Raw genomic sequence first — 20,276 nt, 5'->3', positions numbered from 1 at the left:
ATAATACCGTGAGAATCAAAACGTTTTTTGTCACTGTCAAGCTGACACATCTCTTAATAATTACATACTAGAAGAATAGGTTTCAAGGGAACTGCACCTTCTATACCATTGAGAACTTGACATAAATACCAATGTCTAACTTAAGGTTACAATATGTATGCAAAGAGAGGCATGGAATGAGAATGGATTCTGATAACCTGGAAAAATACTTTCCTTAATCTTAAGCTCCATTGCCCCCATAGAAACCACTTTAATCAGTCAAGTAGAATCGTAACCTTATAAGTGTCAACATGGGGTTTTATGCAAGGAAATATGAGAAGAAAAATGCTGACAATTTCAGTAGAGTACTCTTCTAGAGGAGAAGACGCATGACTGAACTTAATGAGAAATAATCCAAAATGTACGTAGTAAAAAGAAAGAAATCATTCCAAAATGCCCAATTAAATAAAGAACTGCCTTTGGTTCAGATAATACTTCAGGATTTCTAAGAATCTGGGAACATTCTATTAAACCGGAATCCTAAATTGTTTTCAAATAAATTTAGCAAAACTCAAGTTTGAGACCCAGGGCATTCCACAATGAAGCATCTCTCTGGAAAACCTGAGGTCAGTTTAGAAGGATCCTTGCTGAATTACCTAAAGAGAGTGCATTGCGATTTCCGCTCTTCATTTAGGAAGAATAAAGCCAGGGGTCTAGCATATACATTATCTGAAGGACTTAGTACAATTTCTGGTTCAAAATTACCTGCAGTGTTTTGCTGAATCTCCAATTTGGCCTCTCTCCAAGCTTTCATTAAAATGCTGATGAAAGCACAGTACAAATATTGGGGTGTAATAGTAAACTTAGTTGTTCCTTAAAAGCTAAAACAAAACATATAAAAACTAAAACAGAACATATACTTGTTTCAAGAGTACTGTCTGCCAGGAGTTTCAGGCCTCTAAGTACCTTCTCCAAAAGTCAGTGGGGCAAGCTGGGGAGAGCACTGAGGGAGCATGGATACAGCAATCCACGTGCTCCAGCATTTCTGATGCTGCAGAGAGACCAAAGGCCACAGAGCTGGACGTGCTTAAAGGATGCTAATCAGACGCTCGGAGCTCCCCGAAGACATGTCCTATATAATTTAGTGACCACAGTACTAATTAAGTAAGAATTTTTGCTCTACGAAGTACTAATAATCCATGATTTATAAATTCTATGGCCCTTGAACTAATTTAGCTGTGGCAGAATGTACGAGATGAAACTGCTAAAACCATGGATCTCTTTAGCGACTAATCTTTTCATAAAGGAAAATCAAAAAAATTACCTGACTTTGCATTACACTGATTAATAGAAATATTCTATGCATAAATCTGGCTTAGCAAAGTCTTCATTTTTGCTGTTGAATGGGTAAATTACATATTCAAAGAAGATTTAACTTTAAACCCATTACTCCTCATAATGCATTTAAGGTTAAATCCTCTTTGAAAGCATAAATAAAACGTTATTCATATTTTTATGAATGTATAGGATAGATGGATTCTCCAGGCATACACTTAATTCTAAGAGGAAATGCAGGGATTTAAAGAAGACCCCGTAATACCAACTCAGTAAGTGATGTCTCTAGTATGTAAATTTTCCTACACATAAAATTTCCTGAACTTAGACACTTAGAAGAGAGAATCTAAGAGAATCCACATATTCTACCTTCAGTCCACAAACAGATGTGAAGAATGAATATTAACAGGGAAAGACACAACAAAAACTCATGAAAGTGGGGCTCCTGAAACTCTCATTGTCTCTAGTGTCAAAAGACCATAAAATCCACATTACCTCATTCATGGAGCTAGGAAGAATTGTTGAAATATGCTTCAGAGTTTTATTAACAAGAGAAATAGGAACAGCAGAAACACCAAGAGTCACTGCAGAAAAATTACTGGACTTGGACTTGGAAGGCCTGGCTTCTACCCTCAATTTTAGGCTCGCTCATGTGTCCCCAGCAGTCACTCAGTTTCACAAAAGGCCGGTTGACTGTTTCACTGAAGCACCCTTCTATCTTCAAGTTCAGACACACACCCCAGTTCCTTAGTGACCCTGATTTCTCACTAAGGTACAAAGACCATGAAGTGTGCTTTTTGGGGGGAAGCACTGAAATGTAGCCTCAAACCTCCATGGTTGGGGGCGAAAAGCTCAGACTCTGCAGTGAGGTTCCTGCCACTATGGAGTGTCTCAGTTTCCTATATTTCCAAATCCTTCTTGAGTGTAAGCTCAAGATACTTTTCCCCATAATCTATGTCTATGGAAGGATCTTCAAATGCTCAGAAACCCTCCTACTTGAATTAAACAGCCATTGTCTTTGGCTACCATGTCCTACTCAGACGCTGATCAAAGTCACTGAGTTTATTCTGCCTTTGGACATCCTGCCTAGTCAATATCAGCTCGTCTGTTAGTTCCCCGGTCCTGTGCCCTGGTAATGGAGCCCCTGTCACCTGCTCACCCCTGCTGTGCTGCTTCCTATTCCACAGACCTCCACATGACTCCAACCTCACCCACATGGATTTTCACAGTGAGGGTCAAGCCACATGATGGAGGTGAAACTCAGTAGGACCTTGTAGGTTGCACAGGTCAGTGACGGTAAAACCTGGCGGCACCCTTATTCTGTTCCCCTTGGGTTTGGTTCCCTTCTCTGGGCTTCCATTCCCAGATTCTCTTTAAGGGCTACATTGATCAGACACAGGATGTGAGTCTTCTCCAGACCTTGCTACTTATTCAAGAGAAATGTAATGTCCTGCAGATGTTACTACATCAAGAAACTTACTCTTTGATGCCTTCTAACAGTTTGAAGTTCAAGTTATCTTCGCTTCTGTCAAAGAAACCCTTGTTGTCTATAAAGACCAAGTGTCTTGGGTCCTGCTTTCGCTGGACAATGTGGGCTAGAGCCACGGCATCCTGGTTGTCGCACTTCGCCCTCCGTCCACTCTGTACACAGGCATCTTCCTTCCGAGGTCGGAACCCACAGCAGTTTATATCCAAGCGATTATAAATCTTAAAAGGGAAAACAAAAACAATTCTGAGATGCTGAGTAAAAACAAAACTTGGGAAAGTCGGAAGATTTCCAAAGAATGAGCGCTTTCTAAACAGCTGACTTGCCAGGATCTAATTGGGGCCAGGCTCATTTAATTAAAGGCAACACTTAAAGTCCAAGGTTCATATCCTTCTGACTCAGCGATGGGTCTAAGCGTTGCCAGATCTGCTAACAGCTCCAAAGGCAGGTCGTCCAAGCTAAGCATCTCCACCCTTAATATTCAGAGTTCCCACTGACATCATACACCGATGCATGGCCAGAAGAATCTCTGCTCTGGTGCTACTCGGGACAGAAGATAGAAACAATTGTACTTCGACACATCCAGAAAGCCTGAGTGATCTCAGAGGCTCTATAAGTTTACTGCATCCCCTAACCTCTCTGGATTTCAGTATTGCAGTGTCTAACGCGAAATAACAGAGAAGAAATCTATTGAAAAGATGCGCGATCCAGTAATGATAGCCAAGAACACTCTATGTATGGAGCCCAGAGTTAGATTTTAAAGAAGTAACAAGAGTGAGCAGAACAGTTGGGCCTATTGGTGTTTATTGTGGGTAATAGTGCTCCTACCCTCTAGAAGAGGGCAAACAGATTAGCTAGGAAAGGGAGAATTGGGTTACTTCCATTTCTTCTGGGCAAGGGAAGAAATAATATTTATTAATCAGGTTAAAGAAAAGCCTAGGCTCAGGAGTTAGATAAATTTAAACTCAAGTCTCTTCTCTCACACTTTTCAGCTCTGTGACCTTGTATAGATCCCTTTACGTTACTGACTCTCAGTTTAATTATCTGCATAATGGGAATGAAACTATTCACCTGGCGCATTTAGTGGGAAGATTAATGAAAGTGTCTGGATACACACCAGCCCTGACCCAGGCATCTAGAAGATACTCAAAAAAAAAAGAAAACTGTCATTACTATTGTTGAGACACAACGCACACACTATATGAAGTGATTTACCTCAGAAAAAGCTTCCAAGGCAAAAGGTAATTTCTCCATTTCAGTGAAGGAAAACTGAGCCTCAGAGGGGTTAAATAATCCGCTCTGCTACTTAAATATTAGTAAGTAGCAAATTTAAGATTCAGACACAGTTGTGTTTTTCTTCAAAATGCCACGATTTCCCCCCAATACGTCACGTTGAATAGTTTAAGGCTAGTAGAAGATTGTACATACGCTCAAAATTCAAAAGATGGCTCAACACAGAGTGTCATTTTTATTCTTTTGTCACTAAACTCCCATCCTTTCTCTTCTTCCTGGGTTTTTGCAGATCCTGTGGGGCTGTGGCCACTTGCTAAGGAACGGATGCAGAAAGAGTAGTACCAAAATTGAGCCTAATTTGAAACAACTCTTCATTCATTCATGCAACAGATGTTTATGTAACATCTTCTACCCCCTAGCAGTGGGCCAGGCACCAAGGCAAATGTCACCCATGGCCAGCACCCCTCCACCAGCACTACTTCCGGAGGAAAATGCAGTGGTTTAATCTTGTCTCACTACCACAGCAAACTTTGAGAACTGGACAAAGGACCCTCCTCTCTGTTTTCTGCAGATAAGTAGACTTGGTATCAAATAGCACACTTTGGGAAGCAGGAATTATAAGAGAAGTTAGCATAGGCCAATTTTCTATGCGGTTTATATAAAAGCAGTTACGTGGGATGGGGTGGCCCATGAACCACAAGCACTTGGACAGTTCGGAGGGTACAGTGCTGGTCGAGAAACAGTCTACAGATCAGGGGGGGCTCTGGCAGAACTGGCTCCAGGCAGCCGATCCACAGGGTCATGAACCTAACCAGTGGTTTATCCAAAAACGTCACATCGGCTGACTCCAGGGCACGGTGAGTTCCCGGGGCTGGTTCAAAGTTTCCCAAAGGTGGGCAAGAGTGCCCAACCATAGGACTGCAGGTTAAATGAAAAAAAGCGTAAGTTGGAAACTATTAGAAAAATGTACTGAGCCCTTTCTTCTCAATTTGATGTATTTTTTGTAGTACCCTGACTGCCTTTGACTATAAGAGAAACCAAATGATACAGAGAGATTGTATATGCTCACCAGTTTTTGAGTGACCATCGGGGGGTCAGGGAGAAGGTAAAGTTAACTCTTCTAGAGAATGCTTCTCACCCGATGTCCCCCCTTTGGGGGTGGGGTTTTAAAAGTCTGCTTATTGGACTCGAGAGGATTTTTGAGAGTGGGCTGACTATTTTTGAGGGCTTGTCTATAAAATTATATTGCCAGTCACTTTCCAATGTCTCTTTTTTATATACATTAGCTAATAATTCTCAAAGAATCCTTTTCCCATCATCTTCACATGTTTTTATCCAATTATAATGACATTATATACAGGGGGAAAAACTTAATCCTCTTTCATTTTGGCTACAAAATCAAGGTGTGTTGTGTTGGATATGTGTGTTTAGAACTTAAATTTTAATGACAGATCTACCAGCCAGTTCTTAAATGGTGCTCTGAACCCTAAGCTCTTTCTTCATTTTTGATTTCTAGTAGCGGGAAAGGACCAAGACATATAGCAATATTTCTGTTGTTTCTACAACAAGGACACGAGTATCATATATGCTATTGCTAAATAACAAGCACTTTAACGTTCAGGCCTAACTTTTAGTACTTCTGTAAATATTATACTTTTCTATTTTTAAGCTAAAAGAAAGCATTAAAAGTTAGAAGTGGGACAGACCGACTTAGGGCATCTTTTTACTATCTTCTAACATTGGACTGTTTCGAACAGTGCACTTTTAAAGTGTTTTGTCTGATCTCATTTTGAATCACTCAACAGTCTGTGATGATTTCACCACTTCCCTGTCAGACTGTTGTGCCCTTCAAGTCTCACAGACCTTGTTATTGAAACTGGGTGTGTGCGTTCAGCTTAACTTCTCTTCCAAAAATGTTTATCGTTCCTTTTTTTCAGATCTATGCATGTACCTGGTGGGTATGTTAACACATGTTGAGTGTGTGTGGTGTGTGTGTGTACACCTACAGATAGAGAATCAGATTGCAAGGCTTTAAATACTCTGAGTTTTACTTTGTTTTTCTTAGCATCCAACTATAGTAAATTATGTCTTTGTATTAATAACCTTGTCTAGCAAGGGCTTAAGCAGCTCTTAAATCTTGTTCCTAGCTCTTCCCAGAATTCTGTTTATAGTCTCCCTTTCAAATTGACATTCAATATACCCAAAATAATTTGACCACAAAACCATAATCCACTCCCTTAAATTCAACACCATTTTGCTTGGCATTTAATTTAGTTATATATTGAATATACTTCCACTTACCCTGAGCAGAGTTTACCCACTTTTTAAAGCCCAATAAAGCACATCCTAGACATCTATATATCCATAAATATGGTTTTAATATATGTACTTGTTTAGTCCACACATTTAAGTGTCGCATGATCAGGCACCATAGTTACCATCTACATGTCTATGTTCTTAGATAATAATCCTACAAAGAAACCTATTTGGGGGTAAATCTTGTCAGTGAAGCAGTTAGGTGTTGATCACCGTTATTGCAACTTGTTCAAATTCACATCTTCTTACTCTTTAAAACAAGGAAAATCTTTTGCAAAATTGATCTTCTGAATCTGAAGACTCCTGCCAATGATGAGTTTCTATAAAATGACTCTTTCCTCTTTTAGGAAAATATATCTTTCCAATGTTTACCTAACTAAAATTATACTCAGAAAATTCAGGTGTTCCTGCCAAATATTTTGTTGTTGGGGATATTTTTAGATATCTTGCTTTCTCTCAAGTTTCTTTTTTTAATCCCATTTTCCTTTTGGTAGTGTGAGTTTTGTCTGTAAGAAAAAGTATCATAAGAGTGACTCAAGTTATGTGCACAGAGCCCAAACCAGGATGTCTCAGCTGCCCTGACTAGCTCTCTAAGGCCCAGTAGAAACCTGCAGAAATCCAGTCACTCCCCATACTTCTGCACCCCACCCTTTCTACCTGTGTCTTCAAAGAGTGGATCTGTGGGAGTTTCTTCTTATCTCTTTTTAATTGCTAAAGTAAAGCAATTAAATGATTAATTTTATTGCCTGAACAAAGGCAATAAAAATATTCTAAACATGCTGCTAATATTAATAATGAAAAACATAATAGCAGTCATTTACTGAGTGTTTGGTATGTGCCAGGAATTGTCCACTTAATTCTTTACGTAGATTATTCGATCCTCATAGCAACCCTAAGAGCTAAGTGCTAACAAGAGTCCCATTTGATGAATGAGGACTGACTCAAGGTCCCTCAGCTGACACATGACAAAAGTCAGGCTTCCAACCCAGATGTCCATCACCCTGTGTTTCTCAGGGGCATCCTCCAACACGGTGCTGCAGAGAGATGAGTACATTTGTGCAGAATGTTAACTGACCCAACTTGCAATAACTACTGGTCACAGGTTTCAGCAGAAACACAAAGAACTTCAGTGCAAGAGTTCAGGGAAAATTCATGAAGGAGAGGATATTATAATTGGGTTTTAAAAGACAGGCAGTATTAGCTAAAAAACATGCAAAGGCATGAAGGTAGCAAATCCAAAGGCATCTTTAGAGAACCTGAGGGTATGTTAGACCAATGCTTCTCAAATGGTCTGCCATGAAAAACCTAGTGGTTTTGCCTTTTCTCTCCCCGGGCCCCATATTCCATGTGGCCTGTTGCTTTGTTAAAAGATGATAAAATAGAGATTATCGTATTAAGCGAAGTAAGACAGAGAAAAACAAATATCATATGATGCCACTTATATGTGGAATCTAAAAAAAACGATACAAATGAACTTATTTACAAAACAGAAACAGACTCACAGACTCAGAGGACAATCTTATGGTTACCAAAGGGGAAAGGAAGGGAGGGATACGTTGGGAATTTGGGATTAAAATATAAACGCTATTATGTATAAAATAGATAAACAACAAGAACCTATTGTAGAGCACCAGGATCTATACTCAATATTTTGTAATAACCTAAATGGGAAAAGAACCTGAAAAAGAACATATATATGTAAAACTGAAGAACCTAGGGGTAAGACAGGAATAAAGACACAGCCCTGCTAGAGAATGGACTTGAGGATATGGGGAGGGGGAAGAGTAAGCTGTGACAAAGTGAGAGAGTGGCATGGACATATACACACTACCAAACGTAAAATAGATAGCTAGTGGGAAGCAGCCGCATAGCACAGGGAGATCAGCTCTGTGCTTTGTGACCACCTAGAGGGGTGGGATAGGGAGGGTGGGAGGGAGGGAGATGCAAGAGGAAAGAGATATGGGAACACATGTATGTGTATAACTGATTCACTTTGTTATAAAGCAGAAACTAACACACCATTGTAAAGCAATTACACTCCAATAAAGATGTTTAAAAAAAAACTGAATCACTTTGCTGTACACCTGAGTCATTGCAAATCAACTATACTTCAAATAAATAAAGAAAATGTAAATAAAATTTAAAACTGCCCCTTTACAAAGAAAACTGCATTTTATAAAGAAAGTTTAAATTACACAATAAAACATGTAATGAGTGGAATTGAACAATTCACTGTAGTAACTCATCCGACGCTTGGTACAGAGCAGGCACTTGACATACGTGTACCATGGACAGAATTCTCCCGAGAGCATCTGCTTTGCATTTGGCTATTTACAAAGCTCCTCCAAAACATTGTCTTCTTTGGGAAGACTCAAATGAACAAAACGATTCCGGTAGAGTAAGACGTGGGTCTTTTTAGAACAGCATCCAGTGGATGGAGTGGGAAAGATGGGCAGGGAGCAAAGAACAGGGCTGCCTGTCCTCCTCGTTTGCTTCTGGTTGGCGCCTTTACGTGGTTCAGTTTCACTAACTGTGGACCACGGAGTCTCACAGCCCACGGGGAGTCCATGGAACACCCTGCATGCAAGAGGCATTTGAAAAACAACACGCACATGTGACAGAAATAACAATAGCATTGCCATTTGCAGTTTTCTGGAAGATTCCTTTGAATTCCAGTGGTCTCACTTGACACCTCATTTGTTTTTAGAAAATGCACGGAGAGAAAACTTTCAGTACATATTTTATCTCAAAAAGGCAAGAAAACAGTGAGAATTGTCAGCCCCACCCTAGGAAGAGAAACACAAGCATCTGGACTGACTTACTTGCCAGCTAATAACTCACACTGGAAAATCCTCGTACTTGGATTTGTCTTGATGTCAATCAACGCACTGTTGCCATGTTATCAGTGGAACCAGATTTGGATCCCTGTGGTCTAGTGGGTGTGTGGATCTCTACTAGATCACAGAGAAGGGCGACCTCAGACAAGCACTGCGGTCCCTATGGTACTTGTGATCACAGACCTAGGCCCATACCTTGGGAGCTCAACAAAGCAAAAGCAAAAGCATCCTTCTCACCAGTCTGCACCTGCATAGCTGGGGAACGCTCATCTCATGAAATAATAGGTTTCATTTTCCTTCTGTGCTACCATGGCAGCAGCTAGCCTGTTAGATGAGTATGCCTTCAAATGTGACCAGCAGAGCAGCTGGTGAACGATGGGAAAAGTAAAAATCGTTTGCGGTACATAGATCTAACTATGGGCGTCGGTTCCCCTGTGCCTCGGCCTCTGTAAACAGCAGTCATGGCTCTACACCGCCTATCCTCCAGAATTCCACACTTAAAAATAACTATCAGGGGCTTCCCTGGTGGCGCAGTGGTTGAGAGTCCGCCTGCCGATGCAGGGGACGCGGGTTCGTGCCCCAGTCCGGGAAGATCCCACATGCCGCGGAGCGGCTGGGCCCGTGAGGCATGGCCGCTGAGCCTGCGCGTCCGGAGCCTGTGCTCCGCAACGGGAGAGGCCACAACAGTGAGAGGCCCGCGAACAGCAAAAAAAAAAAAAAAAAAAAAAAAAAATAACTATCAGTGTATACCAATTCCATGCAGACTCTCCAGTTTCTGTCCCATTACTGACTCATAAGTAAAGACTAACAGTGCTTTTTTATATATAAGTAAAACTATTTTTAATGCTACAATACATTTGGATCTATTTCTACAGATGCAGTATTTGAATTCATGTACCTCTGAATAAATACCAGAAGTCAAACATCATTCTGCCACAGAAAGACTCTGGAAAGAGTCACTTGTCACCAGGCAAGTGACAATCTATTTTTAGAGAAAGAAATTTCACATTCTGTAATTTGCACAAGCAGAGCTGCGTGAAAATAGCCTGTCAAAGGCACACCCACCTTCCTGTAAAGATTTACAAAGAGCACTTGACTAAGAAAGACAGTAAATATTTTATGGAATTCTGATTTATAGAATGGATTTATATGAAGCAAATATTTAAAACAGCAATAAAATAACCTTAATATAAGTACACTTTCTTAAAAAGACTTTCAATGAAATGAAACAGCATTTTTAATGATTTAACATTAAACAGGGTTGCCAATAATTTTTAAATGATGTACATTTACATCTCAGGGAAGAGTTCATTCAAAGCTTTCCCCTTGCGTGACTTGACGTGTATTCATTTTTAGCATTCTTATGGAATTTCTATCTGTTTTATTTTCCTCTATTATGTAGTATTTTATTATAAGGACAGTGACAAAAATGAGTAAAGATAAACTAAATGACTATAGCAAAACACAATGCTGATTATGCTGACAAAGATTCTGTGCTTGCCCAAAGTCAGGCTCCTGAACTTTCTCCGAGGCTTTTCACGCCCTTCCTTATAAAATCAAGTTTTAGCAAGAACCCTGCAAAGTCAGTTTAACCAGGAGCCCTCACGCTTACAGCTACCTGATCACGCTCAATACCTAACCTGGGTCCTCAGCTTCCACCATCCCAAAGGTGATGTCTGAGCACCTGTCTTTAGCAAGAATCTGGTTAGGTCACTTTACCTGGAACTCCCCTTCCCCCGGATGTTTGCTCTTAGCCATTTTTCACCCCATGACCCCTACTCTCTCCCCTCCCCCGGCTATACGTTCCCACCTGCACTGCTGTATTCCGGGTTCAGCCCCATCTCTCTCCCCACTGTAAACTCCCACTGCAGTGATCCCTACACCTATTTCGATGACGTGAACAAAGCCTGATTTACCATCTTTAACAAGCACCATGGAATAGTTTTTCTTTAACAATGATTAACACAACCTAATGTAACATACCCCAAAGTTATTGAAGCTTATTTTTTATGGAAATCAGCTCTCTTTATAAGAAAGATAGACTGATTATTTTCTGGTTCTTTAAAAATAAATTGCTGCTTGAGAGTAGAATGGAGATTGCCAGGAGCTGGGGAGTCGGGAAGATGGAAGATGCTGGTCAAAGAGAACAAACTTTCAGTTAGAAGATGAATAAGTTCTGAGGATCAGACTATATTTAATAATACTGTATTGTACACTTGAAATTTGCTAACAGAGTAGATCTTACACATTCTCACCACACACACACGGTAACTTTGTGAGGTGACGGAGGTGTTAATTAGCTTGACTGCAGTAAAGATTTCACAACATATATGTAAATCAAATCACCCCATTGTACACTTTAAGTATAAGCATTATATTTGTCAATTATACCTCAATAAAACTAGAAGGGAAAAAAAGAGAAAATAAATAAACAAATTCTGCTTTACTAAATTAGACTTTAAAAACAAAGATTATTTTTACACACATGTATAGAATTTCCTGTTTGAAAATGTATTTGTTTCTATGCTCCCTGGGTTGGCAAATAGCTATAAAATAAAGCCGTTTATGTAGCTTAGATATGAAATCCCAGGATACTGCAAAAGCATTTTATGTCATGCAGTTACTAATTATCAAAATAAACCAAAAGGTTAGGTATCACATTACAAATAAAGAAAAGGCTCAGAGAGGCTAAGTAACCTGCCCAAGGAGACACAGCTAGAGAATGATGTGGATTTCTACCAACTTCCGCCTTTTCCACACTGCCTCCCAACACGGAGAAGACAAGATTCCTGCTTTCACAGAGATTCCAATCGAATGCCTCTAAGTATGATTCACTGTGTATCCTCCACATCAACCAACACCACGATTTGCACAATGCAAATACTCAATAAATGTCTGTTGGAAAAAATGAAGGAATGAACGCCAGTTCCTACTGAAATCTGTCTAATGCAGATAGCTAACTACTAAGAGACCTCTCTCTAATCAGGCCAGACCTCCATGTTTTCCTGATCCAGTATCTTGTAAAAAGCTCAGAGTGTTAAAATCAAAATCAAAGAATCTTAGAATTACAGAAACGTCATAACGCTGAAGTTACCAGAGACTATACAGGCAAAAGTGAGTTTATTTCAGAAAAATTACCCTAGAGCCATAGTTCTCAAACTTTTTTATTTCAGAACCTTTCGGCACTCTTAAAAGTATTGAAGCCCCCCAAAATCCTCCTTTATGTGGATTACTTATCATATAGAAATTAAAACTGAAAAAACTTGAATAGTTACATATTAACTCATTTAAAAATAACACTGATACACCCATTACATGTTAACATAACATGGTTTTACAAGAAATTGCTGTATCTCTAAAAATATAATAAGAGAAATGGAATTGTTCTTGCAAGTTAAAATGGTGTTAAAGGAAAAAACAGCAATGAGTTGGGCTCCTGATTCAAACAATTGTATAAGTGGTTTCCCTCAAGACAACCACTGCACTGTGGGAAGCAATAGAAGTGCTTTATACACACTTTCCACTTGCTCTCCCAAAATATTAAAAAGATGTACACTGACAGGTAGAGACTTAAGAACATTAACAGTTTTTATTGCTTCATCAAGGACTTTCTTAAGTGCCTCAGGCATTCATTCCATGGGTCTTTTCGCATGAGTCCATTGGCCACGAAAGGAGAACAACTCTTGGTAGAGTCTGGGGCCAGCTTCGATTCATCCCAAGGCACCAACAGATTCACCCATGATTGCAAATTTTGTAAATATTGTAAAAAAAAAAGAGAAAAGCAAAAACTCTGAGTTTTGTGACCTCACAGACTCCCCTGAAAGGGCCACAGAAAAGCCATCACCCCAAACAGTCCCATTCAATGTGACCATAATCAGTAACAAATGTGAAAAGTCCCGTTTATCTCTTAGTTATCTGTGTCCACAAGCATTTTGAATATGGTTGGGAAGAGCCTGTCACTAATAGAATCCTTATGGACCAGCTCTCCCTTAAATCTCTCTGAGTCTACTTCCTTGGGCAAAACAAACCATGAATCTTTAAAAAATAATTACATACAAAACACATATATATGGAGCCAGATAAATAGTTGCTTGTCCTCTCATTGTTGCTAGGGCAATACTGTTGGGTTGCTTTTTCCACGGTTTCCTTATTTACCTCCTGGCAGATTTATCTAGATTCAACGCTTAGACCTCCTGTTTTCCCGGAAAACAGCAGAGTCAAGGATGGTTTCAAACTGTCTGTGTTTCCATGGCATAGGATCAGTGGCGAAGCCAATCCCAAAAGCTAGCTCAAACAGTGCATTAAACAATCTTTGAGTCTCAAAAGATTATTCATGGAATCACACAGGCTTCCTCTAATCCCTGATCTCTCCAGCCCAGCTATGGATACAACAAGATTTAGGATTGATGTGTACTGACCAGGCACTAATCAATTTCAGCACAGCCTAAAAATTCCATGGCAAGGGTTGAAATAAGCAAAGATGACCTGTAATTAAGGAAAATAGACTGTGCTTTGATTAACAATTACATTAGAATTGACCCAGAAATGCTCAGGTGGTTGTCACTTGGCAATATGAGGTTTATGAATATAAGGTATTTGACCAGACATTTCTCCTTTGATTCTGACAGATACAAGAGCAAAGACCTATGTCAACCCGCCCACATTTTACACAAATGAGGCTTTAGCGTAATCCATGCCAGAAAGCTCTGAGAATAAATGCTAGACAGTAGGTGGAAAGGATACATAAAATTCTAAAGGCTTTGAAGTTGGAAGCAGACGTCTGAGCAACTCTGTGCTTCTTCACAGGAAGGAGATGCTTTGAGACACAGAGAACCCTTAACAGGAAGTGGGCCAGGATCCAGAGAAATACCTTCCTGCTGTAGAGGCCAGGTTGCCAGTAAGCTACGCCTCTGTCACGGACTAGGGTTGGTGTGGCAGCTCTTTATCTTCAAAGTTGCATCCTTGAAAAATCAAATAAATAGCTTAAATTCTGTGGAGTGAGAGAATGTGGTCTCTAAAAGGTCTCCACCGGAGAAAAGATGTCAAAGCCCAAAAGACAGACTGACAAAGTTCAGGGCCTTTGTATTTACTTTCTCCATCCTGTCATGTTCTTGCTGAGAACTGTTAGCAGCAGAAGTACATTCCATGTAAGGGCCATAAAACGTGAAACTATTTGCCTTTTGAAATAGTGCTGGTTTCCTAATCTCCACGAGGTTTTGAGTCGGCCTAACTTCTTAGTAGGAGGGATGATCTAACGCGTCAATTTCTGCAGGAGAAGACTTTACCAGCTTCCTAGATGGAGCTGGGTGTGTGAGTCAACCAAGGGGCCATCTTTTCTGGGAAAGAATCACACTGAGAAATGAGATAACAATAGTTCCCAGGCCTGGAGATGACATTGTGTCAGATTCGAGAGCCAAGACACAAGATCTGAAATGATACCTGAAGCCCACAGATTGGGTGGGAATTATCTACTAGAACACAGAAATCCCTCGGTCCAAGTTGGTTGAATTTAATCGAACCCTGTAAGCAGTATCCTGTATGCTTATAATTCCTAGTTTTGTTTATAAAGTAAAATGAAAAAGTACTAACATATGCTCATAGGAAAGATAGAACAAATGGTTGTGAAGCAAATTATTTAAATACAACACCTAGGAAGCCAAACACAGCCTTTCATATAATGTTAAAGAGTCCAAAAGCACTAATGTGGTATCTGTCACATTAAGTTCAGATGAGGAAACCAAGGCAAAGAGAGGTTAAGTAGCTTCTCAATGTTCAGAAATTAGTTATTGGCAATTGGAATTCAAACTTAGCAGACTGCTTCCAGAATCTTAGTTTCTAACTGTTAAACAGACTATATCTGAGGTCAAAAAGCAAGTTTTATACCTCCTAAATCTCCTTCTGTTATTTTATTTAATCTTTTGAAAGGAATTTGACCAAATCTTGGAAACTCCAATGCTCTCTAGAATACTCCCCTTTGTCATCCTCATGGGGGAGAATTTTTATCCACTCAGTTCAGATACCCACGCTTCAAGAATAAAAGGTTACTTGTGCCTCTATCATATTTAACAGACCCAGTAAAATGCCATAGCCTTTGGGAATGTAGATTTTTTAATTGGGTGAAACAGAAAGAATGTTGTGTACAGAAAATTAACAAGTGTGTTCTGTATTCCCTTGCCCTTGCCGTAGCATCAGAGCAAGTGATTTCAGTTTGCTTCAGGCATAACTTTTCTAAGACTGCTCACAAAATCCACCCAGTATAATCCAACATATTCCCAAACACCATTTAAATAAGGCATATATTTGACTTTAAAATAAAAATTTCAGTGTAATTGATGAGAAGCATTATTGTATAAAAAATAACCATTTATTATGGTACTCATGAAAAATGGCCTAAGCTTGTTCATCTATTCATTTATTTGCTCAGTAAACATTTTCAATAAACATCTCTCTATAAACATTGTATGATGCTAAACATAAGAAGCAAAAAATAAATAAAATAAGATCTTACAAAAAATGTAAAATTTCTCTGGAGTAAAATCTATTAGAAAAGTCAAAAGAGGACTTCCCTGGTGGTGCAGTAGTTAAGAATTCACCTGCCAATGCAGGGGACACGGGTTTGAGCCCTGGTCCGGGAAGATCCCACGTGCCGTGGAGCAACTAAGCCCATGTGCCATAACTACTAAGCCTGTGCTCTAGAGCCCACGAGCCACAACTACTGAGCCCGCATGCCACAACTACTGAATCCTGTGCACCTAGAGCCCGTGCTCTGCAACAAGAGAAGCCACTGCAATGAGAACCCCACGCACTGCAACGTAGAGTAGCCCCCGCTCGCTGCAACTAGAGAGAAAGCCCATGCGCAGCAATGAAGACCCAATGCGGCCAAAAATAAATAAATTTTTTAAAAAGTCAAACGAAAAACAACAAAGTAAGAAAAATTATTTGAGACATTTAGGGTTGGATAATAGCTAACTTTCATCACATAAAAATGTTTTTATAAATCAATAAGAAAAAAGTTATGGAATGCAATAAAAACATAAATGATTTGAACAAGCAATTCACAGGAAAAAAAACACAAATAATCAATGTATGAAAATATGTTATCCTCAACCTCACTTGTAATGAAGGACCTGGAAATATATACAAGACCCCATTATCCTCCATAAAATCAGCAAAAACATTTATTAGTTTTCCACTTCCCAAAGTTGGTAAGAGAGAAGGAAGCAGACACTCTCACACATTACTGGTAGAATTGTGAAACACTGCAACATCTAGAGAAAATTAGCCTTCGTCTGTGACTTTGGGACAAATAAATGCTGGATGAGTCAAAAATGTACATCCATTCCCACAGATGCCACCCTTGTGTATATAGTTTGATCTACTTTTGTAAACAGTGACCAAATGAACTCTTAACAGTCAGACTAACTTCTGACTTTTAGATTCAGTGCTTTAACCAGAGCCAAAACTGGGAACTCCAATCTTGGTGTCTTACCTTGGACGGCTCCAGGTTAAAGTCTTGCAAAGGTCTCATCCTCATGAATTATGGGGGATGAGAAAGACTCCTCCCTCTATTGCGCCCTTAAGAGATTATAATATACTATAATATACTATAAACATAATTTTTATATGCACTAGGAGACCTAAAAATTTGTGTGATTCACTTTATTGTGACATTGGCTTTGTTGTAGTGGTCTGACACCAAACCCAGAATCTCTCTGAAGTATGCCTGTATTTAGGATGCACTAAGAATCATAGGAACATTGCTGATCCATGCTCTTTTTCTCATGGTTTCCCCAACCTCTTTATCATTCCCAGCCTACGACCCCACTCAAACTTTCTCCTTCACTATTTTATGGCAAAAGGTTCTTCTTCTTTTGACTGCATAACAGTAAGAACTTATATTATTTTCGGCCAGCCATCCTTACATGGATCTATCTTTTTGTTTTATACAGTATAGTTTCCTACCTAAGTAATGTTTTAAAAATGAAACTTGGCGTGCAGCATTGGGATAACCATCTCATACTGCTTCGCTGCCCCTGCAGTGGTTTTCTATGGTTTAATGCACAGCAGATGTCGCACAAATATATCTTCATTGGTTGAATGATCGTTGGAGCTTCCCTTAACAGAAAGGAGAATGATAAAGACAGATGGTAGGTTGAGATTTAGTTGAAGGTTCCAAAATTAAAACAAATGTCACCAGAGACAACTTCTAACAGGGTTTGCCATCTAATCATTATAGGTTAGCTCTTCCGTTCATCAGCTGCAAACCACAAGGTCTATCCCTTCTCGTAGACTTCACCACAAGGTTCAGGAATCTCCTCTCCATCCCCCACCCCCTACCATGGTCATCATCCTCAGGACCTTCAACATCTATGCTGACCACTCCCCATAGGGAATACCCTTACCTACTTCAGCCTAGCAATCTTCTTCCATGCTCCACTGTATTGCTACTACATGTTATCATACCAACATCTTCCATTAAACTAAGAAAAACTTGGTAGTTGTTATGTAATAATAGTTAAAAATATGAAAAATACAGTTAGCCAAACCTGCTAAAATCTCTATTTGGGAACTTACTAGCTAAGTAACACCAAACAAGAGAGGTAACTCTTGAGAGACAGTTCTCCATGACATTTCTGCACATCTTATATCAAGTTTTCTTCTGCACTATCTCTTCAAGGATGCCAGTATAGCAAACAGCCTTGGAAGATACAAAGAGTGTCTCCCTCTGGGGTGGAAGACAGATTTGTTTCCTGACCAGGATAATAAAGATAATGTCTCCTTCTGGGGCAAATGTTGGGCAGTTGTGTCAGCAGCCTCTTATAAGACTGGAGGTTTCCTCAGTAGGTACAAAACCCCACTGGGTATAGCGTTCAGTGGGGCAACTCCACATCGCCCCAGTGGGACCTGAGGGCAGAGGAACGTGAGTGATGAAGTCATTTGTCGCTGACCCGGGAGGCTCTTGTCTTCTGCTATAGCATCTATGGCTGGCTAACTTGTTAACTTGCAAGCAGGGTAAGACCTCAGACCCTTCACCGTTCTTGACAGGAACTTCTTTATGCCTTAGTTTCCCTACCTGTACAATGGAGAGAGGGCACTTACCTCAGAGAGATAGTGTGCTCATTAAATGGAATAATGAGGCTATACATATACGGAGCCCAGCCTGAGTCTCCCAGCTGCCCTGTTCATCAGTATTTGGCGACTCCTTGCCAAACCAAGTGGCCTGCTCTCGGCTCAGTTCTCACTGGTGGCTCTGAGGCACGGACACCAGAGATCATCTCTTCTTCTCGAAGTTCCTCAACCCCAACCTGCACTAAATTGGTTTTCTTCCTATGTTTCTGTAGAAAGGCAGTCCTAAATTGCCACAAATATACGAATTAACAATACAAAAACAGAAAACCAGTTTTTCTAAGGTGGAAGAAGGAGAAGACGGTAATTGGAATGAGGGGGTAGGGAGAGTCATGAGATCTTCATCACAAGGAGGTAAGAGTTATTAAAAAACCTATAAAACATCAAGTCACTCAGTTACGTAGATAGCCAATATTTATTATTCTCCAATGTCTAATCTTAATGACGTATTTGCAAAGAATTACTGGAAAAAAAACCAGAGGAAATGGTGGCTGTAAGGTATGTGGCCAAGTGACCATTGAAACAGTGTGGAATAATAGAAAACAGACACTTTTACTGTCAACAGATCCCAGGATTCCAAGCCCCAGATTTTAGTAGTTGTGAGAACTTGGGTGAGTTACTTAACCTCAAAAAACTTTGGTTTACTTACCTCTCAAGTCGGGTAAGACTCTCCACCTTGAAGAGCTGTTGATGGGTTATCTCAGTAAATTGTATCTATGATGGGTATGACTATTCCATGAGTAAAATACTGAAGAATTACTTATTCAGAAATTAATATGAGGGCCAAGGGACATTTCTGAATATTTCCCAAAAGGATATAACATCTCGTGATGTGGTACCAGGCTTGCCAAATACAACCTTATAGAATACCGGGCTTGCCAAATACAGCTTTATAGAACTTAAACTCTGGCTTCATAAAACCCCAAGGTACAGGAAATTCCTTAGTGGCAGACTTCTGTAACTCTGCATCAGTCTCAGATAACCACTTACTTGATTGAACTTACCTGTAACAAGAAATCAAAGAGAGCCATCTTGGACCATTCGTGGTGATGTATTTCAGTACAGCCCCATTCAGGTTTGGGTACGCGGCCATTCTGCCAGCACTTCTGTTTCAGCAACTGCTGATAAGTTCCCCAGGTGAGCTTAACAGAAGAGTGGGTCTCATTACTCGTTGGAGATAAGGATGAGTCCCAGAGAATGAAAGGACATGGGCGGCCATCTATAGAATCCAAAAACACACACAAAAAAACACTTTTAGAATGTTACTGACTCAGTGTGTCCTCTTGGGTGTCATTCAGTCTTTCACAGCTTCACACTCTCATCTGTCACATGTGAGAGTTTGATTAGATGACATTTATGATCACTTTTCCTTCTGAATATTTACTATTTTTATACCTCAGTGATGCTTCCTGATAGCAGTCTTATAAGATGGAAAGTTATTGTTAGACAAGGAAAGAAAAGTTTTTTTTAAACAAGATACTTTATAGATGTGGCGGGAACAGGCCACTAACCACCAATAACTACGTCCTCTGGTTAATGTGGTTTTATTCCACATCTAAAAGCAGCCACCATGAAAAAGGAAAGAATCCAGACATTTATAACGATCTATTCAGTGTCTGAGTGGAGTGGCTCTCTATTTGTAATAACAACCGTCTGATTTTCCGAGGCCATATTATGATGTCAGGAAGAAAAAGAATTTTTAGAAGTTGCAAATTTAAAAGTGAAATTGTATGTTTCGCACCAGTCACTATAATCTCCAAAGAAAGGAAAAGGGAGCAAGAGGGGTTTTTTTGTTTGTTTGTTTTTCTGATAGAAACAACAGCACTTCTGGTAATGGGTCATTTATTCACATAAAACCTCACAAAGTATATTTAAGCAAATGTCATTTCTTCAACTTCCTGTGCATAGAATAGTTTTTCAAAAAAAATCTGTCACTCGAATGTTTTTGTCTCATTCTTGATAGT

At 39.7% G+C, this 20,276-nt stretch overlaps 1 protein-coding gene and 1 long non-coding RNA gene across 4 annotated transcripts in view; both read right to left on the bottom strand.

Moving 5' to 3' along the window:
- Nucleotides 1–20,276, bottom strand: part of GASK1B (golgi associated kinase 1B) — a 41,268-nt gene that overhangs the window by 3,801 nt on the left and 17,191 nt on the right. Inside the window, exons 2-3 of the mRNA XM_033857420.2 lie at nucleotides 19,317–19,531; nucleotides 2,795–3,021 (exon numbers count right to left, since the gene is read on the bottom strand). Of these exons, the coding sequence (XP_033713311.1) occupies nucleotides 2,795–3,021; nucleotides 19,317–19,531 (442 nt within the window). The remainder of the gene's footprint in view (nucleotides 1–2,794; nucleotides 3,022–19,316; nucleotides 19,532–20,276) is intronic.
- LOC141278831 (uncharacterized) lies at nucleotides 12,333–19,308 on the bottom strand. Of its 3 annotated transcripts, none has more exons than XR_012332221.1 (3): nucleotides 17,149–19,308; nucleotides 16,676–16,761; nucleotides 12,333–14,147 (listed from the first exon to the last, which is right to left on the bottom strand). It is a non-coding gene; the product is annotated as an uncharacterized lncRNA (long non-coding RNA). The 3 variants fall into 3 exon arrangements; XR_012332222.1 differs by lacking the exon at nucleotides 16,676–16,761 and having other exon boundaries at nucleotides 17,149–17,301; nucleotides 18,286–19,308; XR_012332220.1 differs by lacking the exon at nucleotides 16,676–16,761.

This window comes from Tursiops truncatus, chromosome 5 (assembly GCF_011762595.2).
Source record: "Tursiops truncatus isolate mTurTru1 chromosome 5, mTurTru1.mat.Y, whole genome shotgun sequence".
Classification (NCBI taxonomy): domain Eukaryota; kingdom Metazoa; phylum Chordata; class Mammalia; order Artiodactyla; family Delphinidae; genus Tursiops; species Tursiops truncatus.
Note: the sequence above shows the minus strand (reverse complement) of the source record. Positions and strands in the feature narration are given on the sequence as shown.